Source organism: Podarcis raffonei, chromosome 6, assembly GCF_027172205.1.
Source record: "Podarcis raffonei isolate rPodRaf1 chromosome 6, rPodRaf1.pri, whole genome shotgun sequence".
Taxonomy (NCBI): Eukaryota; Metazoa; Chordata; class Lepidosauria; order Squamata; family Lacertidae; genus Podarcis; species Podarcis raffonei.
The window spans coordinates 9911917-9934213 of NC_070607.1; the positions used below are offsets into that span (position 1 = coordinate 9911917).

Consider the following 22297-nt stretch of genomic DNA (forward strand, 5'->3'; position numbering starts at 1 on the left):
AATCACAGGCCAAGAAGATAGTGCCCGACAGTCTCCATACAATTTGAAAGTGCGTCATTTTGATTTTTGACTAAGCAGCACTACTTAGCATGCTTAATGGCTATGAATCAAAATCCTGAAAATCAGATTCCATCTTGTGTGTTGAGCAGTGACTGGGTTCAGAAGTGTTGGATTATAAAACTACTGTTTTCCATTTATAGCCCTCCCCGAAAAGAACTTGCTACTCAGCCAGTGAAGAGCAATATAAGTCAGCAATCGACGCTGCCGGAAGGACACTGGAGGTTTTGAAAGCGCTACTACAAAAGGGCCCACCCCCTATTTGGTTCGCAAAGAAACTGGAAACTTTACAGATGACACTGAACAGTTTGAAGAACAGCATAAGTTGATAGATTTAATGCAACCTTTTGAGTGACTTCAGTACTGCGGACTGCAGTCCCACCAGAGATTCACAGCTCAAAGCCAAAGAAACAAAGTGCAGCCCAGTGGTAATTTTAGAGTAAGCATGTTGTATAGTCGGTTTGTAAAGTTTACAGGGTCTTATTGGCTCGAAGAGTGAAGATACTGAGCGAAGCTTAAGTAAGTTATTGAACACAGAATTAAAATACATTTTTTCTATACCATTTCCTTCAACTTCAGCCTGCCTTCTTTGCTTACCAAGAGCATTACAAACACGTAATGGAAACTAAACTGTGAGAACGAAGATTTTTGCTGTGATGCCATTCTCCCCTAATTTAAGTTCACAGCGTCTCACACTGTACAAAAACATAGCTTTGTAAAAGACAGCCTAGAATTTCTTGCACCTCTACCTGTTGAATCAGTTCTCATAAGAAATAGATTACACAAACATTTAACCAGTGAATTGTCCATTTATTTTTCCTAGTTTTCCATAGTAACTGTTGGTGGAAAAAAATCAGACCACACAGCCCATCCCTCTTTCCAAGCGCACAGGGCTGGATGAATGAGTTGTCATGTGGCCTAAATGCTGCAGGTGAAAAAGGCAAGCACCTGAACGGACTCTGAAGATACCTTTGAGGCCTTGGTGCCTGTGGAGGGGCAAGACTTGTCCAGGGCATTGCAGAAGCAGCTATCTAACTCAAAACATAGCTCAGGGTCTTTTATCTGTCACCAGTTGGCATCATCTTCCCAGTTCAGCTCATCTTGTTCCCAGCCAACATCCACCTAGAATAAAGATAAAATGCATTAATTATACCAACAAGCTCTGTAATAAACAAATGTTGCACAGCTAAGCTGCTGAGAGCCATTACTTTTTATTGGCTATCAGTGCTGATACACTTTACGTAGAAAAGTCGTACAAAGGGGATGCTGAAGGCAGAGACTTTCCAGCATCACTTTGAGAATGACCATGGGCTGTATCCTAAACCAGCTATAATATTTTATTTTTTTAAACTGATACAGCATGTTGAACAAACAGAGGTATCCAAGTTCCAAATTCTCACCTCTGTAATTTCAGCTGCTGCAAACTTAGAAGAGAACTGTGCATCGCATTTGCTGCCGGAGACTGTGTTCAAGTTGTTCTGAATGACAGGATGGGGCCCCAGCTCTGGCAGAATCAGTAGTGCTGACGGAGGTTTGATGTCCGGGACCATGTCAGCAAACCAGTCCAGCTCTGTGTCGTGCAACTCTTTCCTCTTCACCTGGATCATATACTCCTCCCCTAAACCACATTCCAACTTGGGAGGCTTCTCTAAAAGCGCCGCTTTGGGCAAACCGATTTCGTCTTGCTGGTGGTCCCTGTGGCCGTAGCTGCCACTATTGATGCTGGGTCCCGGAGATGGATTACATTTGAGAGTTCTGAATTCTTTTCTGAGCTCAAACATTGCTGGAGGCAGCTGCAGCTCTGCGACGTCATTTAACCCTACAGCAGTGAGGCTGTTTCCTGAGGAGAGTTTAAAGTTAGGGCTATCAGCTGCACCGTCCCAAGATTTGCCGTCTACATCGTGACCAGCAAGACAGGGACTGCTGTTCACACAAAACTCTTTCCTTTGGCTCTCTACACTTTTGTCAGCCTCTGGCTTTTCACCCTCGCTCCAGTCTGGCCATTCCTCTCCTATCTTCTCAACTGCATGCTGATAATTTCCACCATTCCTCAATATATTTAGTCCACCAGGAACACTGCTTAAGTGCAGAGAGTCTTGTTCTCCTGTGAAAGACACAGAGCATATGTCTGTTTTGAGGAGGGATGCATTATAAAAATTTAAAACACACCAACATACATGACTGCTTGCGCTGAAGAGACATAAAAGGTAATCCAAGCTGAAGAAAAGTCCACCAGATCAGAACATATTAACCTAGCCTGACATCTCTTACAGCTATCAACCTAACCAGTTAAAAATAGTAAGTTCAATGATATGAAAGGTCTGCAGTCTAAAGTGGGTAAGAGCTATAAATGCTAGATTTTTTTCAATACGGCAAAAGGCACTGCAGAATCTTCAGAGCCTTTTTAGAAGCAAGGACTGGCAATGAAAAAGAAAAAGAAAAAGCCAGGATTACCTTCCCTTAAGGCGACATGAGAATCTTGCCTTGGCACATGGTTCCTGCTGCTGAAGGGAAGATTCCCAGAGCTGGGGCACTTGAGAAACATGGAGTTATTCTTCTGCAGGGGCTGATAAATCAGCCTTCTCTGGCAACTTACTACATGATTAGGAGAGTCTACAAGGATACACAAACCAAAAAAATATGGAAAAATCATCTATCAACAATATTTGCTTTTCAAAAGTTCCACTTATTCATATGCAAAGGTTTCATTCTAAGCAGTTTAAAGTATAGCTAAATTTATTTTGAATTCTGGCATGCTTTAATGAAGCCAACCAAGCCGAACACAATTAGTATCTGCACTTAACTGGAATTCATTTTTGTCAGTTGCACTTTTTAGCATACCAAGAGCATTTGATCACTCTGCCCTGATTTCCCATAAACAGGTCTTGGGGAAAGACAGGGATTTCTCTCACTTGTTAGGCTATGAAGACAGTAAGAAACAGCAGAGTCTGTTGTGCTTTTTTTTTTTTTTTAAAAAAAAGAAACTTCAAACACTGCAAGCCTAGCTGGGGGAGCAGGAGCAGATTTTATTTCCTTTGTGTTGTAGTTTGGGGGAAGATATATAACAGCATGGGAGACTCCTGCTGTCACTTACATTCTCCAACGGAAGTGAGAGCTGGAAAGGGATGAAAGCTGTTAATCATTGTTGCCAGAGGTCCATGTGCCCTCGGTGGAATGAAAGATACCTAAGCTGGGCTTTTAGGCACTGTGGTGTTGTCATAAACCCATTAAAAACTGTTTTGACAACACAAACATACATTTAGGAAGGTAGGCACCAAACCTTTTGCATAGACTTGAACACCAGACTCAAACAACTTTATAGAAAGGAGGATCATCTGCAGAGACAATTTCAAGATTCTGGAAGACTTTAAATGAGAGCTTGCTCCCCCTCCACCCAAGAGAGATTCTATCCATACATACTTAAATTTTAAGTAAAGGTTCCATTTAAAATAGATTCAGGAGCTCGGGGGATGAGATGAGAGGACAACCAGCTGCTCAGCATGCACACAAAATATGAACAGCTGAGCCTATTACAATTGGCGCATAGTATTTTTTATTAGGCTTGTTCCATCGATGGGAGCAATGACCTCTACTAGCCACTAGTCACCCAGTGCACTTTTGACTCACATGCCACAAGTAAATTTTCTGTTTAGAACTAGTTGCCTAAACATCATCCCAACCCTGAGGAGAAAATCACTGGGTTCAGCACCTATTCCCAGCTGAGAGCTAACCGTCAGCCCTGGTGCTTTCCTAATTAGAGCATCAATGCCGTGTCTTTCAGAAAATAGTTCACTAATTATAATCTGTTGCTCCAGTTACAATCTGCTCTGGTTTGAGGAGAAGAACAGGCCTATGTGCATCTCAACTGGTTTGTAGGAGAGCTTGAAACCTGCTGTTATTTACTTACCTTCTGGGGAAAGGTCTGTGGTTTTCGTGAAGCTTGGAGCTGAGCTTTTGAAGATCTTTGTCCTGTCGCCTCCCACAACAACTTCTGGTCCGAGCAATGAAACCAGCACCCCTAAGCTTTGCAGCGTTGCAGCCACCAGAGAGTCGCTGGTATCTCGCAGCCCCAGTAAAACCTAGAATAAGGACAGGCTATCAAGCAAAAGCCCGTTCAACTGGAGAACCGTTTGCTGCAGGTTCTTAATCCTCTCTTGACAGCCCAACCCAGTCCCTGTGGCATGCCTCATTCCTCTAGCCAACTTCCTTCTGAAACCAATGTGGGTAAGTGAGCAAGCCCCACCTCCCTTCAACACCCTGGCTGCTTCACAAAACCAGTAATAATGAGACTAGATAGCATCTGCTTATGGTGGATTCTAACCCTGAACACAGAAATAAAGGTTTGGAGAAGGAGGTTCAGTGTGAGTCAACATGCCAGTAAGCAGGATTTGTCGTCTAAACGGGACATAGGGCTATGATTGCACAGCACGGGCTGTACGACAGGGATGGAAAATCTGTGATTCAAATCCAGCTCCCAGGGATGGAGGCCCCCGTTTCCTGGCCCTGCTTTGGGAGAAGGGCACATGTGTTTCTGCGGTTACACACAGGGACACAGTAGCAAAGCTGAAGAAGGGGGGAGATGGGACATGTGGAGATAATTTATAGATATGGGCAATAAGATAGACTTGTTCCAGTGCTGGACAGCCTTTATTTTGTCGGGAACCCCACCACAGAAACAGTGCTTTCTTGATACGTTAGTCCCAGATTCCTGCCTTGTCATAGTCACCTGTGGCAATATAACATTTTTCAGCTCTTTCTGAGTGAACAGCTCTGCGTAGGCATCTAGGTGAGACAGCAATACCATCCGAACGTGCTCTTCATGCACCTCAAACAGTTTCAGCAGCACGGGGCTGACGTGTGCCTGGAACACGGCCGGAGACAGCAGCCCATTGATTTGGCTCTCGCCCACTTTATCTAAAGCAAAAAGGATTGGAAGGGTCAACAGGGTGTCTGCTGAAGTTGACGATTTGAAACCGCCAGCGCGGACAGGAAAATGTCTCTACTACCACAAAGCCTTCCATCTTACAGTAATGCGTGGCAGCTTTTCTCTAGCGATGCTGCAGCTGGGAGCAGAAGCTTAGCGCTTCCATCAGCCAGAGAAGCAGCAGCTGCAGGCAATGTTTCTTCTCTGCCCCCAAACTCCCAGTTGGCCTGGGATTGTAAAACTGAAGGAAAGCATGCACAGGTCTCATACATTGCCCAGGGCACTAAGGGCTGCTGGGTTGTGTGGCTCTGCGAGAGTTACAGCAAGCCACCTTGAGAATCGTGGTCTAAAAGATGGGACACAAATAAACGACGAAGCAGCAGCAAGTCCAATGCATTGACCTATTGACTTCTCGTGGTTGCAGGTGGGCAGGCACTATAGGAAAAGCAGCCTGGAGCCTTACGGGAAAAGGAATGGCATCAGTGGGTGAGAAGCAGAGTACCTTTCTTCTGCCTGGTACGTTTAGGCCAGAGGACAAGCTAATCTCTACAAGGGAGTTAGAGCATCAAGCGAGAAGGAGAGGCAGCAACAGGAAAGAATGGCCGTATTGTGGGCAGGTGTATAATGGTACAGCTGTCCCCTTCAGCACAGCTTGAAATTCTTCATCTACTCACACTTCTAATGCGTTGCGCTTAATCTGAAGAGATAATGAAAATTTCACCTTTTCTTGGACCAAGGAGATGGGGAAGGAAACTCTTGACAGCTACTGGCTCAGCAAACACCAGCGGATTGAGCAACAGAGGTACCAACCGCAAAGCAATCAACTTTTCTGACAAGCCAGCCACTCTGTCCAGCAGGAATCTGTGTTGAGAGAGAAATTGCTCAGCCTTCGCCATTATTGCCTCACAATGCAATTGCTGCACCAGTTTCCTCCCCTCTCCTTTCTCGCTCGCCCATTTACAACCCAAACACTGGCGGAGTTTATCAGTTGTATAAATGCCCAGTGACTTGGGAGCCCAAGGCTATGGCAATACAGCAGTGGACACAATCCTTTCAGGAATGGCAAATCTATTTCTGGTATTTCCAGATCCAAGACACACCTGGGAGTAAGTCCCACTGAATGCAGTAAAGATTTATTCATTTGAAGAGATAATTTTCATTTTTTTGTTACACTGAAGCTTGTATCACAGTGTTATTTGGTCACATGTATAGCTGCTAGATGTTCTGATTTATCTGCAGTTTTGAAGACTGCTTAAGTCTCACCTTTGCTGGCCCCGAGTGATTTCTCCAGAAGGAATGCAGCCCTTGAAAGCAAAAGATTTCTATGTCTATGCCCTTGCTGTGTATGCCTATACATTAGAGTACTGGCGTGCTTGAAGTGAGGAACGTCAAGTGTCTCTAAACATCTACAGAGTGCAATTCTTTCAGTCCTACATATCATAGCTCAGTCCTACACAATTATTTGCACGATCAGACCACCATTCAGACCAGTAGCACTCAACCAGCTAACTTCCCCAACCCTATGTATAATGGCTTTGGTTATTTTTACTTTTAAAATGTAGTATCCTCTCTTTTTTTTGCAACAAAATGGTGCTTATTGTTTATATTGAAAATATGGAATGGGCATGGGGGAGAGAAATGTTCACTGCATGCTTCACAACTGAACTAATACCCGACTGTCTAAAGTGGGGGCTCTGTTGCCACGAAGTTACGGTCCTAAAATGAACTAGTTGAGACTGCGATTCTCATTTGCACCCTCATATACATGTGAACTAGTAATTAGACAGGACGTCACTTGCAGTCATTGCAAAAGGAAGATATTTTTCTGCAATATGCTACTGTTCTGACACAACGTTTTTCAAGAATGTTACCACAGCTTTTTTAGAGTTAAAAGGACCTCTTTTCAATCTGTGCATTAAAACCAAATCACACAGTTGATGCCCCCAGTTACCAGAGAAAATACTAATAAAAATACTATGGGAATAAATACTTTTTAAAAATAGCAGCAAGCTAACCTAAGTAATCAATTAGCTACTGACATTTTTCACTTACTTGAAAAATTCAGTTTTCTCCTCTTCCGTTTTCAGTGTTAGACTGTTCAGAAAACTCACAACTTCCAGAAAATCATTTCTGATAATGAAAAAAAAAGTCACTATGCATCAAGAATTGAGAAGCAGAAGCAAAAGGAAATTGGTATCCACAAAGGAACAGAAACGCTTAAGTAAAGTAGAGATAGAGAAAGTACGGTAAGCTTTTCCCCCTCATTTCATGCTGCTGGAAATCAAGGGGTTATCTAATGAAACTGAATGCTGGAAGAATCAGGAAAGACAAAAGTACTTATTTACATGGTGGTATGAGATCACTGGCGCCAGGTATAGGGGATGCTAGGGGCTCCAGCCCTCTCAATATTTAGAATCAGGAGGTCCAGGCCCCCCCAATATTGAGGGGGGCGACATCCCCATCACTGCTAGGCACCCCAGCCCACACCCAGAAGCTGAAAGGGGGATGGGATGAGCAAGGGCGAGCAGCGGAGCCCAGCACTGCGCTCCTCCTCCCTGCAGCATGTCCCACTAGAGCAGATGCGTCATGTGATGCACCCCCCCCATGTAACTGGTGAGTTGGCGCCTCTGTATGGCATTCACTTCTACATGATGTAGCGATTGATGGCCCCCACCATCCCTGACGGCTTTAAAAGGGGGTGAGACATTCATGGAGGAGGAGCTGATTACTGCAATGCGCTCTATGTGGGGCTACCTTTGAAGGTGACCCAGAAACTACAACTAATCCAGAATGCGGCAGCTAGACTGGTGACTGGGAGCGGCCACAGAGACCATATAACACCGGTCTTGAAAGAACTACACTGGCTCCCAGTATGTTTCCGAGCACAATTCAAAGTGTTGGCGTTGACCTTTAAAGCCCTAAATGGCCTCGGCCCAGTATACCTGAAGGAGCGTCTCCACCCCCATCGTTCTGCCCAGACGCTGAGGTCCAGCTCTGAGGGCCTTCTGGCGGTTCCCTCGCTGTAAGAAGCCAAGTTACAGGGAACTGAAGGCAGAGGGCCTTCTTGGTAGTGGCACCCACACTGTGGAACACCCTCCACCAGATGTCAAAGAGAAAAATAACTACCAAACTTTTAGAAGGCAGTCCTGTTTAGGGAAGCTTTTAATGTTTAATAGGTTATTGTATTTTAGTGTTTTGTTGGAAGCCGCCCAGAGTGGCTGGGGAAACTCAGCCAGATGGGGGGTATAAATTGTTGTTGTTGTTGTTATTATTATTATTATTATTATTATTATTGGCAACTAGTCATGATGCCTACATTGTACTCCCACTGACAGTATACCTCTGAATACGCTAATCTAGAAGGGTGTATGGCTTGATCTAGCAGGGCTTTTCTTACAGTCTTAGTAGTCGTATCTTGGTTGTCAAATGCCTTGGTACTCGGACATTTTGACTCCCGAGCACTGCAAACCTGGAAGTGAGTGTCCCGGTTTGCAAACGTTTTTCGGAAGCCGAACACCGACACAGCTTCTGCTTGAGTGCAGGAAGCTCCTGCAGCCAATCAGAAGCGTCGCCTTGTTTTTCGAACCATTCCGGGAGTTGAATGGACTCCCAGAATGGATTAAGTTTGACAACCAAGGTACCACTGTAGAATTAAAATTTGGGGTTGTATCCAACGATGGTCTGCTCAGCACAATGGACCTATGTTAGTCATGCCCATTAACTTCAATTGGGTCTAGTGAAAGTACAACCAACAGTGGATACAACTCTTATCTTTAGAAGGAAATTATAGGACCTGGCCTTAGCCTACTTAAGTCTTCAGATGAATACTTCAAACTTCAGAATGTATATTAACTGACAGAAATGAATTACACAACAATTCTAATAAGAAGATACCGTGACATTTCTCTTAAATCATAACTTCTTGCAATTATGGTTGGAAAGTACTGTATTTTTCGCTCTATAGGACGCACTTTTCCCCCTCCAAAATTAAGGGGAAATGTCTTTGCGTCCTGTGGAGCGAATGCAGGCTCCTTGGCTTCAGCGATAGCAACGCGAAGTCTCCAAAGCGCAGAGGGAGCGCTCCCTCCGCGCTCTGGAGGCTTCGCGTTGCTATCGCTGAAGCCTGGAGAGCGAGAGGGTCGGTGTGTTCCGCAGGCTTTGGGTTCCTTTTGCTGAAGCCGGGAGAGCAAAACTCTCCTGGCTTCAGCAGAGAGGGAGAGCTGCGCAGCGCCCCTTCAGCTAAGCGGGAGGAGAACTGGAAGGGGCTCCATTTCTCCTGCTGCTTCGCTGAAGGGGCGCTGAGCAGAGAGGGGGAGAATATTTTTTTCTTGTTCTCCCCCTCTAAAACAAGGTGCGTCCTGTGGTCAGGTGCATCCTATAGAGCGAAAATTATGGTATATTTTGTTTATCAGAGGCCAGTATTTAGGCAATTTCGACCACTGGGTGTGAGAAATGTCGGCAAATGTAACCTAGAAAATCGGGATTTCTAAGAGCGTCATTTCCCATCACACCACTAAAATTGGAGTGATTGTCCTTGCAGCATATGATGGTCACTTTAATCCCCCGCTCCTAATCCGTAATTAAATTCTTTTAAGGAGTACACTTGTTACATATCCCCAGTTGTACGGCTCCTTTCACCCACACTCAAGAAACCTCTGTTGATGACCTCTGAATTTCATACTTAGAATGTGTGCCCATGCCTTAAAAGCTTACCTAAGAGTTATGCTCACCTGAAGAATTCATGCAGCAATAAACTGGACAGTGGAGAGCGGCCCATAAAATCTGGGTTTAGCAAAGAAGACCGTAAGGTGTGGTGAAAGCTGGATATAACGTCCTCTGAAACTGAAAGACAGTTTAGCAATCAAATCTATGTTAAAAACTCAGAGCAAAAAGACAGCCTCAAGCAATAGTGGGGGCAATTAAGGTTCATTCTTCTGCACCATAAGCTTAACAGCAACACTTTCAACAACAGGAATGGCTTTTCCTGCAGTTGTTTAAGAATGCAGAAAACAAGGTTTGGCCAGATGGCAATGCAAGCACTAAGTACTAAGAAATATCCTTCCAAACCAACACAAGGAGAGAACACCCTTAAAAATAATATTAGCTTCTACTTTAGGACTTAGTCCTACTTGATAAATTACAGGAAAGTACTCTTAACGAAGTCATTCCTCGTGCCATTTAGCTGGTGGATCTTCCACAGGTATGTGGCACGAATGCCTGGGAATATTTAGGGCAGATTCTCTTCCACCAAGTGGGCCAATAATATAAAATATGCCAGAATGACCTCAATGCAGATTACCATGCTATTTATCTAAACCCTTAGCTAATATATGCAGGTGGGACAATTAAGCCATTGCTATGTTTGCACTGGGACGCGGGTGGCACTGTGGGTTAAACCACAGAGCCTAGGACTTGCCGATCAGGTCAGCGGTTCTAATCCCTGCAACGGGGTGAGCTCGGTCCCTGCTCCTGCCAACCTAGCAGTTCAAAAGCACGTCAAAGTGCAAGTAGATAAATAGGTGCCGCTCCAGCGGGAAGGAAAACGGCGTTTCTGTGCGCTGCTCTGGTTCTTAGTAATGTTGGCCACATGACGTGGAAGCTGTACGCTGGCTCCCTCAGCCTATAAAACGAGATGAGCATCGCAACCCCAGAGTCGGTCACGACTGGACCTAATGGTCAGGGGTCCCTTTACCTTTACATTCTGCATATACTCTAGAGCGCTGAGAAACCATTTTAAATAGCAAACCACTGTTAGCTACTGCACAGCGCTTGCATTTAGGACAGCTGTTGCTCAGACTCAATACAGTAGAATCTCTCATGGAGGAACCCTGTGTATTAAAGTCCCTTAATACCATTCATTACAATCTTTAAAATTGCAAACAAAACCATCACACCACTTAAGAAGTCATTTCCTACGTGGGGTATATTTGGAACCAGGACATTTGTTCAACAGCACCACCAAATTCTGAACTATCGGGGAAATAATAGACAACTCAATTCCTCTGGAGTGAATGTTCTGCTAAGGCAACAATTTTAACTGCAAGGACATATTTTCCATACCAAAAGCAGCTCCTTAGAAGAGTCAGTCACAAAGGGAACTTGGGATTACTTATTTGCAATGATGCCATTTCAATTCCAAGAACTCTTACCCTCTTCATTTAAAAAAGTCAGCAGGTTTTCAACCATTACACCAAATGAGTAGGCATCACGGGAATGCCCTTGGCCGTCAGGAAGAAGTTGGAAGTCGTCAGACTAGAGTCATAGAAAGAGGATCACACAGCAGAAACTGGCTTAGTCCCTTTGAAAATACTTCCCACCTCTGACTCCAGACAGTTTGTACAAAATTTATTTTATATCCCTGCCTTCCCATTAAAGTGTTCAACGCAAATTACAAAAATTAAGAACAATACCATAACAAAATACAAAAACAATGGAAAACAGCAGACCATATAGTAGCAAGGAGTCTAAAAAACGCAAAAGCTTAAAAGTCTAGTCACCAATTGGGGGGGAAAACAGGATACTGAATTTTAAACACACTTTACATGTTAAAATACAACTTGAAAAGGCAAGCAGGGATTTTGTGGTGCCAAGTTTGGACTCTGGTTAAAAATGTTTACAGACAGAAAATCCAGAAACAACGTTCTTGAGGGTTTCCCCACGCAATTCCAAAATAGAAATTTAACAGCAACTTCATCTTAGCATCTTTTAAAGTATCTTCCCCACAGAAGATAACGTTAAGTTAGCTGCTTATTGGCTCCACCCATCAAATTAAAAATGGATAGTTTTCTGAGCTTATTTTTCAGATCTCCCACATAAACAATGGAGAAAACTTACCAGTTCTTCAGGTGGAATGCCAGTCTTCTCCCGTATTGACTTGATACTATGCAGGAACTATAAAGAGAGAAGAAGCCTTTGAGCCAATGAATGGTGATTTTAGCACTGGGCAAGACTATTGCTTATTAAATTTGCACACCACACTTCATCGGTAGATCTCAGGGGGATTGAAACATGACAAATTGTGAAAAGCATGTACTACAGAAGTCTTCACATGTTAGCTGTCATCCTTATAATCGTGGCCATACATTGATCAAATATTCAAGAAGCTGCATCTTTCCTCTCTGTTTCACCCCGGAAGTAGCAGCTATCCAGAATGCCTTGCCCAACACAGTGCTCTGTAGAAGCATGGACTCATCAACAGGATATATTAAAGTGGGAATAAAACCACTACACAGGATGCCTCTATTTTGTGGAGTTAGTTTCCTTTTACGGCTCCATCATAGAGGAAAATTGCATAGTACTGTGCCAGCCAAAAGGAACAGGAGGTGCTGATGATGATAGGTATGTTGTAAACAAAATTTGATCTTTTTCCCTTATGGGGTATCCAGGAGCCCATATAGAGTCCTTACGTGGGTTCCCTATTGGTAGGAGAAAATAACAGAGGCCAACCAGAGAATATTGAGAAGCAAAGCAGCTAGTAAGCCTGATCTTTATTGATCTGTTGCAACAGGGTGCTCCCCCACATGCAGGAAAGGTGTGCCTGCCCTTATATAGACATTTTAAATTCCCTGCCCTGGAGCTCAAGACCATACATCATACATACATACATCACATCACAGAAGAGGTAACCCAAGACCACCCCTCCATACATCATACATACATCACAGAAGGGGTGTAACCCAAGACCACCACCCCACAAACATCATACCTACATCACAGAAAAGGCGGTCTACAACAGAAATTTGAAAGTTGTTGTTTTTTCTGTCTGCCAGGTTATCTGATAATGACTTATCTGATTGCCTTTCCTGGTAGTCTGCCCATCCCTTTGAAATGGTGATTACCCAATTCCTGTAACAAGGAAGGTTTTTTCACCTCCTCCCTCTTTGCAGAGAAACATTTGGTCAGCTTGAGTCTTTCTGTGCTGCTTCAGACATGTTATATATTTATGTACGTGTTTGCTTGGTACATTTATGAACATTTATTATATATCTAAGACCTTAAAATTCTTATAACAGCACTTCTAAAATTCTTATTTGAAAGATGCACCTAAGAATAACCTGACTCACATGGCACAGTAAACCAAACAACGGCTTGCCGGGAAACTGAAAATGTGCAGGCTCCTGGAGAGGAGCTCACAGCTGCTTCGCTCCTCTACAGTCCTTTGTGTTCTCGTGCTGTGCTGAGCTAAGCCAACATTTGCCTTATTGGGTGGACCAAACTAGGATTACTGATTAAGCTGTGTCATCAATAACCATGAGCTGCAGCCAAGAATAAACCCACAAAACCCAAGTAGCAATAGCATTACTCTCAGGTTTGCCAGTTATTAAAAAAAGGTTGAGTTGATTTCATTTGTGATATTTTACTTCACGTTTAGGAAATATTTTGTATACTTCTTTGCTCTGTTTATTGTCAATTTCTTCTTGTATTTTTGTCCTTGGTAATGTGTAATGTTTATGTTGATACTAAAGCAGACGCTCTATTTAGTCGTGCTTTTACAGAATGTAGAAATTCCCTGGTATTGTTTGTATAACCCAGGCATAAGCAAACTCGGCCCTCCAGACATTTTGAGACTACAATTCCCATCATCCCTGACCCCTGGTCCTGTTAGCTAGGGATGATGGGAGCTGTAGTCCCAAAACATCTGGAGGGCCGAGTTTGCCTATGCCTCGTATAACCTACGTTGTTGTTAACCACCTGCTTTGTTCAAATATAAGCAGGATATAAATTGCCCAAATAAGTCAATAACTTGCTTGTTCATTGCAGCCTACAGGAGCTAGTGAACTTTTGGCTAAAAGATAATTAGCTGCCAGTCTTGCTGAACGCCATCATTTAAGGCAGCATTAAATGCCCTCCAGGAAATGTTCTAGTCCAGCTAGTTAGGGTTGCTGGAAGATGCAGTCCAACGACATCTGTGGGGTCCATGTTTGCCACTCCTGGTTTAGGGAATCTGCAAGCTGGCTTCACCATTTATTTCAAGGCAGCAGGGCTTGCTAATGAGCCCACACGCATTTCAACCTAACAAACTTTAAATTACCCGACGCAGGGAGTTCAATAGCAAAGACCACCCGGAAGCCAGGAAATGCCCTCCTTGGGCGTGGCAAAGGAGTGGCCTCTGTGACTCTACCTCTGCTGTTGCTTCATTCTGGTTGCAGACAGTTTCCATGCCTCCTAGCTTCCAGTGCCCATCTTCACTCACAAACACAGAAGATAAGCAAACATTGTTGTGTGTCAGGTGTCCCTAGAATACATTTTGAAAGGAAGGGAAAACATACAATAAGACTGGGAATAATTGTAGGCATAAAGCGCTTGTTAGTACTAATTGGGTGTCACGAGACTCCAGAGGAGCGCTGCCAAAACCACAGAGGAGGTTTATATGCCACCAGAGAGCTCTTGCAAGGAGAGGAGCTGTATGCCAGGCCAAATTTAACTAGCATAACTCAGTTTACTCCCAGCACACCATATCTGGGCAAGGAGAGAAATTTATGCTGCCTCAGGGTGTGCTCCCTTCAAATCTGCAGAAGAAGCACAAAACAACTGCTGAGCAAACCAGATGGGAGACATTGCAATGAATCATGTAAAAGACTGGAAAAATACAAAGCCAGCCTCAGAAGGCACGTGATCTGTTGTGTATTTCAAAAGGCATTTTCCTTTATTCCAACACTATGGCCAGATGGTTATACTGCCAACTTCCCAGCAGAAATGAATTTCCTTTCACTGCAAAACCCACAACTCCCAACTCCAGGAGTATAGGAAGATCACTATTCTTTATGCTACTAATTTCAACTAGCATCATTTCGCATGTCACACACATATAAACCTCCTCTTCTTGCTGTTCTCCCACACCAGCCAAAATGTAATGCATTATTTTAAAAATCAAATTTCTAGTTCAAATCAAAGCATACAAATAACGAGTTTATGCGAAAGTATTAGCTTAATATATCTGCAAAAAAGTGCTCAAAGGAGGTCTTGCAATAAAGAATTTGTTTTACTTTTGGAACATGCATAGCCATGGGGTCTTCCTAATAATGCCGTTTCAAAACCAGACAGTGTCAATCATCAATACATTAACCTGGAAGACTGAATGAGGCCTCTGAAGAACTCATCAATCCTTCTTGCCACCTGAAAGCAGCCCGGTAGCTTTGCGATCAGTTAGCATTAAGTTAATTAATTTAGCTCTGAAACTGCTCATTTGAAAAAAAAAAACAAGCAAACCGAAGACACATGATTTTGCATGTCCAATATCTTGCATTCAAAGTAGCACGATGACCAGTTCCTCAAGCAAAGCTCCCTCCGTACATTACAATTAGTTTAGGCCATGCCAATCAATGTGGTGCTCTCCAGATGTGGTGGACTCCAATTCTCAGAATACCTAACCATGGGCAGATGAGAATTGTGGTCAAACTACCTAGAGGGCCCCAATGTTTTTCTATCCTAAACATTCACCTCTATTCCTAGAGAGAAAACCAAACCAAAAACTCACCCTATCATGGAGGAAGACAAGAGCCTGCAAAACATCATAGATACCAGCGCATATCTCTGGAGAAGAGAGGGTCTCCAGTACTTTCTCCAGTGGCTGGACACGCTCTGTAACCAGGTGGATTCCATCTGTTTCCACAGTACAAGAAAGGAAGCGCAGGAGGCAAGGGTGGCGTAAAGTTTTCAGGTGCTTCCAAAATGCAAGATAAAGCCATTCAGTACAGGGCATCACACATTATACATCACACATTCAAACAGGGAAAAGGAACAGTAGTCTACATTGCTTTTTTTGGCACAGCTTGATTTTCACATGATACGATTTGATTATTTAATTTCTACGCTGCTTAATATATTTAAAATATATCCAAGCAGTGTAGAAAAAAACAACCCTGAAGCAGTAGTCAAATAAAATATTACAAAAATACAGTTACATATTAAAAAGTTGCATTAATACAAAGTTACTTATGTAAATCGGTATCAATTCATTTTCTTTCTGACATACCCTCCCTCTCAGCCTCCGGGTTCTCAGCCCCTGGGTTCAAACAAACTCCCCACCCACAAAAGCCTCACAATGAGAAGAACTTTTGGAAACAGCAGACATCACCATAGGCCTATCACTCTAGATCTGCTTTTCATGAGCAGGCCCAAGGTGGGTGATGCTCAGGTTGCCTACAGCTGTGCCCCATTCTCCACACCCAGTTCCAGGTGCAGCACATTGGCTGAGTTTTCCCCGGGATCCAGAAAATGGGGAAAGGGTCTTTCTCAACTCTCAGCTCTTCCTTCATTTGCCACTTTATTTTCTTGCTCTGTATACCCTTGTTCAATGCTGACAGCTCAATAACGTATTTCTACTTTTCACCAGTTTCTGCTCATGTTTTGCACTGGTGAGTTTGAGCTGTGTTGGTTAGCCAAATCTGGAAGAAGCTGAGTCATATAAGCTCAAGGCGCTGTGAATTAGCTAGAATTCCTGTTAGTTTGGTTTGGAAAGCCTGCTACAAAAGGAGGATATTGTACTATTCCTAACCCGAGAGTTATCATTGTCTCTGAGGTCTTTTTATACGAACCACCCTGGAAACCGCTGGTGAAGCAAGTTCTAAATTTTTTAAAAATAAATAATATGCCAAATATAATACAATACCTTGGCAGCTTTGTTAACATTGTCTTCATTTTCTCTCTTGTACACAAAGACAGAAGCAAGTTTGCCACGCTGCAGTACCGCTGGGTAAATATTGACTCCAGAGGGTAAAGTAAATGGAGGCTCTTGCAACGCATCACGCTTTAAAGCGCTGTTCTCTGAGCCCATTACCTTGTAAACTCAAGCCGTTTTGCAGCGGAGGTTTTCTAGTGTCAAAGCAACTTTAAAGAGAAGCGATTCCAGACAAATTAGTCCCAAGAGATGTTACTGTAAATTCCTCATAGCATTCTCTGCACAAAGATGAAAGACACAATAAATAATTTTAGATATTGTTTTGGCTTTTCTCACACACACACAAAGAGCTTAATGCTGCAATTCTAAATGAGACTTACTTTCAAGTAAACATGCATAGGATTGCCTTGAATCAGTCTTGGGACAAAGGGTTTGAATTCCAATCAGTGTGTTAAGCACAGAGATTCCAAGGTTCAAAATACATCATCAACTTTTAACAGTTCTTCATGTTAAAGAAACAGCCACACTATTTCTATCAGTTAATGCTAAAACATAAAGCCAGAAGTAGGAATGTACACAGCAAAGCACCAGAATCTGCATTCTCTGGAAGCAGCAAATTAGCTGTGCCCACTGCCCAGCCCAAATTTTGTTCAGTCAAAAGCAGCAAAGGCAAGAAGTCCACTTTAAACTTATCCACGAACATGACGTATTCAGGGTTTATAAATGAATCCAAAGAATTTCACAGAATTATAGGATTGCAGAGTTGGAAACCTTTGCCCAACGTGGAACTCGAATCCATGAGATTAAGAGCCTCATGCTCTACGGATTGAGCTATCCACAGACACCTTGAAAAATTTAAAATTTTGAAATTGGGATCCTTTCAAAAACCTATGCCAATGAGAGAGGAAGAGGACCAGAAAAGTAAATCAATAAGAAACCGGTTTGCACACTGTATTAAGAAATAAAGAACTCAGTTGTGTTCATCTGCAACAGGCTATGTAAATCACTTGTGGATTTGCCCCTTGAGTCTGATGTTGAAACCTCTAACCATCCCTATAGGATGCACAAGTTTTTCTGGTTTTCCTCTGCAGCCTTAAGCTTGTAAAACCGAGATTTTTTTTAATACTCCGGAAAAATGTGTTTGTTACACAACACCACCCCCACCTGTTTTTGTGTGTGTACAAAATCAGACAGAATAGTATTACGTTAAGCCATTAATATTTTCGTGTGTGTTATTTAAGCAAAGTTTGATGAGCACCTGGAATTTAGCGCCAGTAATTATGTGTTGCTTTATATCAGACCCAGATAAGAAAATCTGCCACTCATGTCGACACACTGCAAAGGTTTTACCACCATTTGCGTTTTTTTGCTTACCCTACCCAACAAGAAAACAACCCACCTCCTTGACAGCCTTTGATTTTCCCAACTCTTTGCTTTGTAGTAGTAGTAGTAGTAGTAATTATAATATATTTATTTATACCCTGCCCATCTGGCTGGGTTTCCCAACGGAATATTAAAAATAGAATCAAACATTAAAACTTCCCTAAACAGGGCTGCCTTCACATGTCTTCTAAAAGTCAGATAGTTGTTTATTTCCTTGACATCTGATAGGAGAGTGTTTGTTCTCTGGCCAAACTGTGTCATCAGGGAAAGTCTTGAGTTAACATGCACACACACACACACACACCCAAGTCTTGCAACACTTTAAAAACCAACAGGCCTTCTGTAACAAAAGTTTAAAAGGACAAGAGCTACTTTTGCCAGATGCACTCTTAACTCCCACCACCAATAGCAACGTGGTATGCACATGATATTTGTGCATCTAGTTCAGGATACACTATGCGTCTGACTGGGCTCCGTTCTGCAAGGGATTCTCCCATAATGAAGCTGTATGTGTTTAAGGCGTCTTGCAAGACTTTGGTGTTTTGCTTCAATGTCCAATCACAGCTCTTCCCTGGAGCAAACGAATGTGAAGCAATGTGTTTGAAAAGAAAAATCTAATTTGCATTCCACCAGGCCTTAAGGAGAGCCCTGACACTGAGAGGTGGCACCATCAACTGATGTGTAGTATTATCATTATCATCATCATCATCATCATCATCATCATCTTTTCTTTACCATTATTACTACTATTATTATTACTAACTTTTCTTTACCTTTTTATCATTTTCATCATTATTACCTTTTCTTTACCTTTTTATCATCATCATCATTTATTGAATTTGTATACAGTCATACCTTGGGTTGAATGCGCTTTGGCTTGAGCGCATTTGAGTTGCGCTCCGCGGCAACCCAGAAGTAACAGAGTGCGTTACTTCTGGGTTCCGCTGCTTGCGCATGTGCTCAAAATGACGTCACATGCATGCGCAGAAGCAGCGAAAAGCGACATGTGCAGATGTGCCGTTGCTAGTTACGTTTGCTTCTGGATGCGAACGGGGCTCCGGAATGGATCATGCTCGTATCCAGAGGTACCACCGTACAGTGGTACCTTGGGTTATGTACTTAATTCGTTCCGGAGGTTCGTTCTTAACCTGAAACTCTTCTTAACCTGAAGCCCCACTTTAGCAAATGGGGCCTCCCACTGTTCTCATCCTGAAGCAACGTTCTTAACCTGAGGTACTATTTCTGGGTTAGCGGAGTCTGTAACCTGAAGCGTCTGTAACCCGAGGTACCACTGTACCGCCCTCTACCCGGAGGTCTCACGGCGGTCCACTGAATAAAAACAAAACCACGAAATACATAACCAAAACAAAAACAACCACCTTGCAAAAACGGGGGGGGGGAACCCACCACTCTCTCTCACACACACACATTCACACGTGCAATATAACAAGCATCACAAGCTCCTCCAATGGACTCCGAGCTAGATTCCCACAAACAGTGATCGAAAAGGTTTATTTGGGGGGGGGGCATTCCCCCCCTTTTCTCCTGAGAGAGGAGCTAGAAGGAGCAGCCCCCTCGTCGGGGCCCAAGGCGGACTAGGCCCCGAAGGGCGACCCCCCCCCTCCCGCCCCGCTCACCTGCTGCCCCGAGGGCGGGGGGCGCCCCCCGTGCCGCCCTTCCCTTGGCCGCCCTTCCCTTCTCCGCTCCCGCACCGCCGCTTCTCCCGTCAAGGCGAGTTCTGAGGCGGACTTCCGGCCCGAGGAGCACCATAGAGTCTACACCACAGCAGCAGTCGCGCAGAGACGCTTCCCACTTCGAGGCCAGGAGGCGAACTTCCGGCCCGAGGACCAACCATAGAGTCTCCACTGCGGCCGTACAGAAGCGTTTCCCACTTCGAGGCCAGGCAGGAGGCGGACTTCCGGCCCGAGGAGCACCATAGAGTCTACACCACAGCAGCAGCCGCGCAGAAGCGCTTCCGCGGAAAGCAGCCGCCATGTTGCGGAGGTGACGTACTTCCTGTCCGGTAGCAACAGGGCACGGCGACACGTAGCACGGGCTGATTGCGTCCGGTGGCAACACATAACCCGGGATGATTGGTTCCGGCCAACCCCCTTCCCTGGGCCAATTTCGGGTTTTTTAATTAATTTATTATTATTCCCCCCCCCCCGCCCTGCTCATTCGCCTGTCCGTTATCCTAAAAGAAAAAGGAGAGCGGTTTTTAGGAACTGGGGTGGCTTTAAATGAAATAACTAGTGCCGTGCTCTTTTCATTGCAGTACTCTGCATGTTGTTGTTACTGTATATTTTTTATTTTATTGTATTATTATATTATCTTTTATTTTATTATTATTGGTTTCTTATTTATTTACACTATTGGGCTTCTATACTGCCCTATACCCAGAAGTCTCAGGACGGTTTGCAGAACAAGATCAACATAAAACCACTATGTAAATAGATATATGTATAAAAATAACATCCCCCGTTTCAAACGGGTTTAATATGTGGATGGTTTTGATTCTACTCATGTTTGATTTTTCACTGATGTTTTCTGTGATTCTTGGTTTCTTTTCATTTTTATTTGCATTTTCAAAAGCAGGAACAGAGAGCATCTTGAACAACATATACACAAATACCAAATTCCCTTCCACCCTTTTTCTGGTTCCTTTTGCTTTTCTGCTGCTCGGCGTAATCCACATCTTTTTAATCATCCAATTTATTATCTATTAAATACTCTTAATCTATTTGAACTCTGCTGGATTTACACGAGACGTGCTATGTATCTGTCTATACTGGTTCTTGAAATATTCAATAAACATTGTCCATTCCTCCTTATATTCCTTATCTTTGTTTTCTCTTATCCTGTTCCTCAGACCAGCCAGTTCAGCATATTCAAACATTTTACACTGCCATTCTTCCTTAGTGGGTACTAGACTTATTTTCCACCTTTGTGCCAATAAGCTTCTAGCTGCAGCGGTGGTGTATAGTAGTAAACATTTATGTTTTGGGGGGACCTCTGTTGTTACCATCCTCAAGAGGAAAATCTCACGTTTTGGGGAGATTTTTTATAGTTTTCCAATATTCCTTAATTATTTTACAGGACTGCCACGTGAACAAAAATCCCTCAATTTCATAGCATTTCCAACATACACCTTCTTGTTTTCAATCTGTAATCCTGTCCTGAGCGCGAGTCCCATCAGTTGAGGGGGGAATATAAGAATTAATATTCTTACAAATGAATATATAAGAAGCCTGTCCTCAATCTACTGACAGCCCCCAAAAGACTCATTGAATGCTCTGCAATTCTCAGAGAGGGCATCTCTGTCCCCATGACCGTGTATATTTTTATTACAATTATTTAGATTGTTACAGATCTACAGTAAGTTTTTTTGGGGTGGGTGGGTTGCAAGGGCGCACCCATAACGGCTAGAGCAGGCTTCCTCAACCTCAGCCCTCCAGATGTTTTGAGACTACAATTCCCATCATCCCTGACCACTGGTCCTGCTAGCTAGGGATCATGGGAGTTGTAGGCCAAAACATCTGGTGGGCCAAGGTCGAGGAGGCCTGTGCTAGAATGAGGGGATGTTGCAAATGAATAAATGGTACAAATTGGAGTATTGAAGGCAAGGTGCCAGGTGTTAGATTTAAAACACAGGCTGGACCAGTTCTCCTGTTCAGAAGGTGACTGATAGCGATGCAGTTAAGGACACAAGGAAATAAAACTCCAGTGCAGGGCCATCGGAAGGCAGCCCTGTTTAGGGAAACTTTTAATGTTTGATGGATTACTGTATTTTAATATTTTGTTGGAAGCCACCCAGAGTGGCTAGGGAAGCCCAGCCAGATGGGAGGGTTTAAAATCATCATCATCATCATCAATTGGCCATGCAGGTGCTGTCCTTTCCTTCCCGCAGAAAAATTGTGTTGGGAAGGGGAGGTCACATGAGGCATGACGTCCCACAAGAAAAAATGTGCCCTTTTGGGGGGAAACAGTTCTGGATAAAGGGGGACAAGATGGCAAGTTGCTGCTTGGAGCAAAGGTTCTTAGGAAGAAGGGCGGAAACCTGTGCCAAAGTTTTGCAGTTTTTTTGCAGCGGAAAACCCCGCGTTTTGCTGCACCCCACAAAAGGAATAATTGATATATCAAACACAGGGTTCGTACTTAACAACTATGAACCCCAACATTTGGGATCCCCTGGAAACCAGTGCCAAAGTTTTGCAGTTATTTTGCTGCGGGTTTTTGTGGGGGGGGGGGGGTTTGGACAATTTTATTGAAGGCTTTAAAGATATTAAGCACTGAAATCCGAACTCATTCATAAA

The 22297-nt window shown here is 43.5% G+C and overlaps 2 protein-coding genes across 7 annotated transcripts in view; one reads left to right on the plus strand and one right to left on the minus strand.

Moving 5' to 3' along the window:
• The window catches only part of FIRRM (FIGNL1 interacting regulator of recombination and mitosis), a 29775-nt gene extending 29155 nt beyond the window's left edge, over positions 1-620 (plus strand). Inside the window, exon 24 of the mRNA XM_053391358.1 lies at positions 201-620. Within this exon, the coding sequence (XP_053247333.1) occupies positions 201-386 (186 nt within the window). The 3' untranslated portion in view covers positions 387-620. The remainder of the gene's footprint in view (positions 1-200) is intronic.
• Positions 372-19778, minus strand: SCYL3 (SCY1 like pseudokinase 3). Of its 6 annotated transcripts, none has more exons than XM_053391363.1 (14): positions 19622-19775; positions 16593-16879; positions 15459-15644; positions 14103-14216; positions 11816-11872; positions 11131-11233; positions 9712-9823; positions 7034-7111; positions 5703-5842; positions 4784-4971; positions 3965-4136; positions 2512-2670; positions 1458-2161; positions 372-1179 (listed from the first exon to the last, which is right to left on the minus strand). In XM_053391363.1, exons 2-14 carry the CDS (start codon positions 16755-16757, stop codon positions 1123-1125), a joined length of 2235 nt encoding a protein of 744 aa, XP_053247338.1. In that variant the 5' UTR covers positions 16758-16879; positions 19622-19775; the 3' UTR covers positions 372-1122. The 6 variants fall into 6 exon arrangements, with proteins under 6 accessions (XP_053247338.1, XP_053247342.1, XP_053247341.1 ...); XM_053391367.1 differs by having other exon boundaries at positions 15459-15583; positions 16761-16879; positions 19622-19773; XM_053391366.1 differs by having other exon boundaries at positions 16761-16879; positions 19622-19773.
• Positions 19779-22297: the final 2519 nt, after the last annotated feature.

Bases quoted from the DNA above. Each gene is read 5' to 3' on its own strand.
- SCYL3 (XM_053391363.1), bottom strand. From the start codon at position 16,757: ATGGGCTCAGAGAACAGCGCTTTAAAGCGTGATGCGTTGCAAGAGCCT. The intron at 11,873-14,102 runs GTAGAGTCACAG...CTCTCTTTATAG, and splicing joins AGAATGAAGCAACAGCAGAG to TTCCTGCATAGTATCAAGTC. The intron at 1,180-1,457 runs GTGAGAATTTGG...TCTTTATTCTAG, and splicing joins CAGCAGCTGAAATTACAGAG to GTGGATGTTGGCTGGGAACA.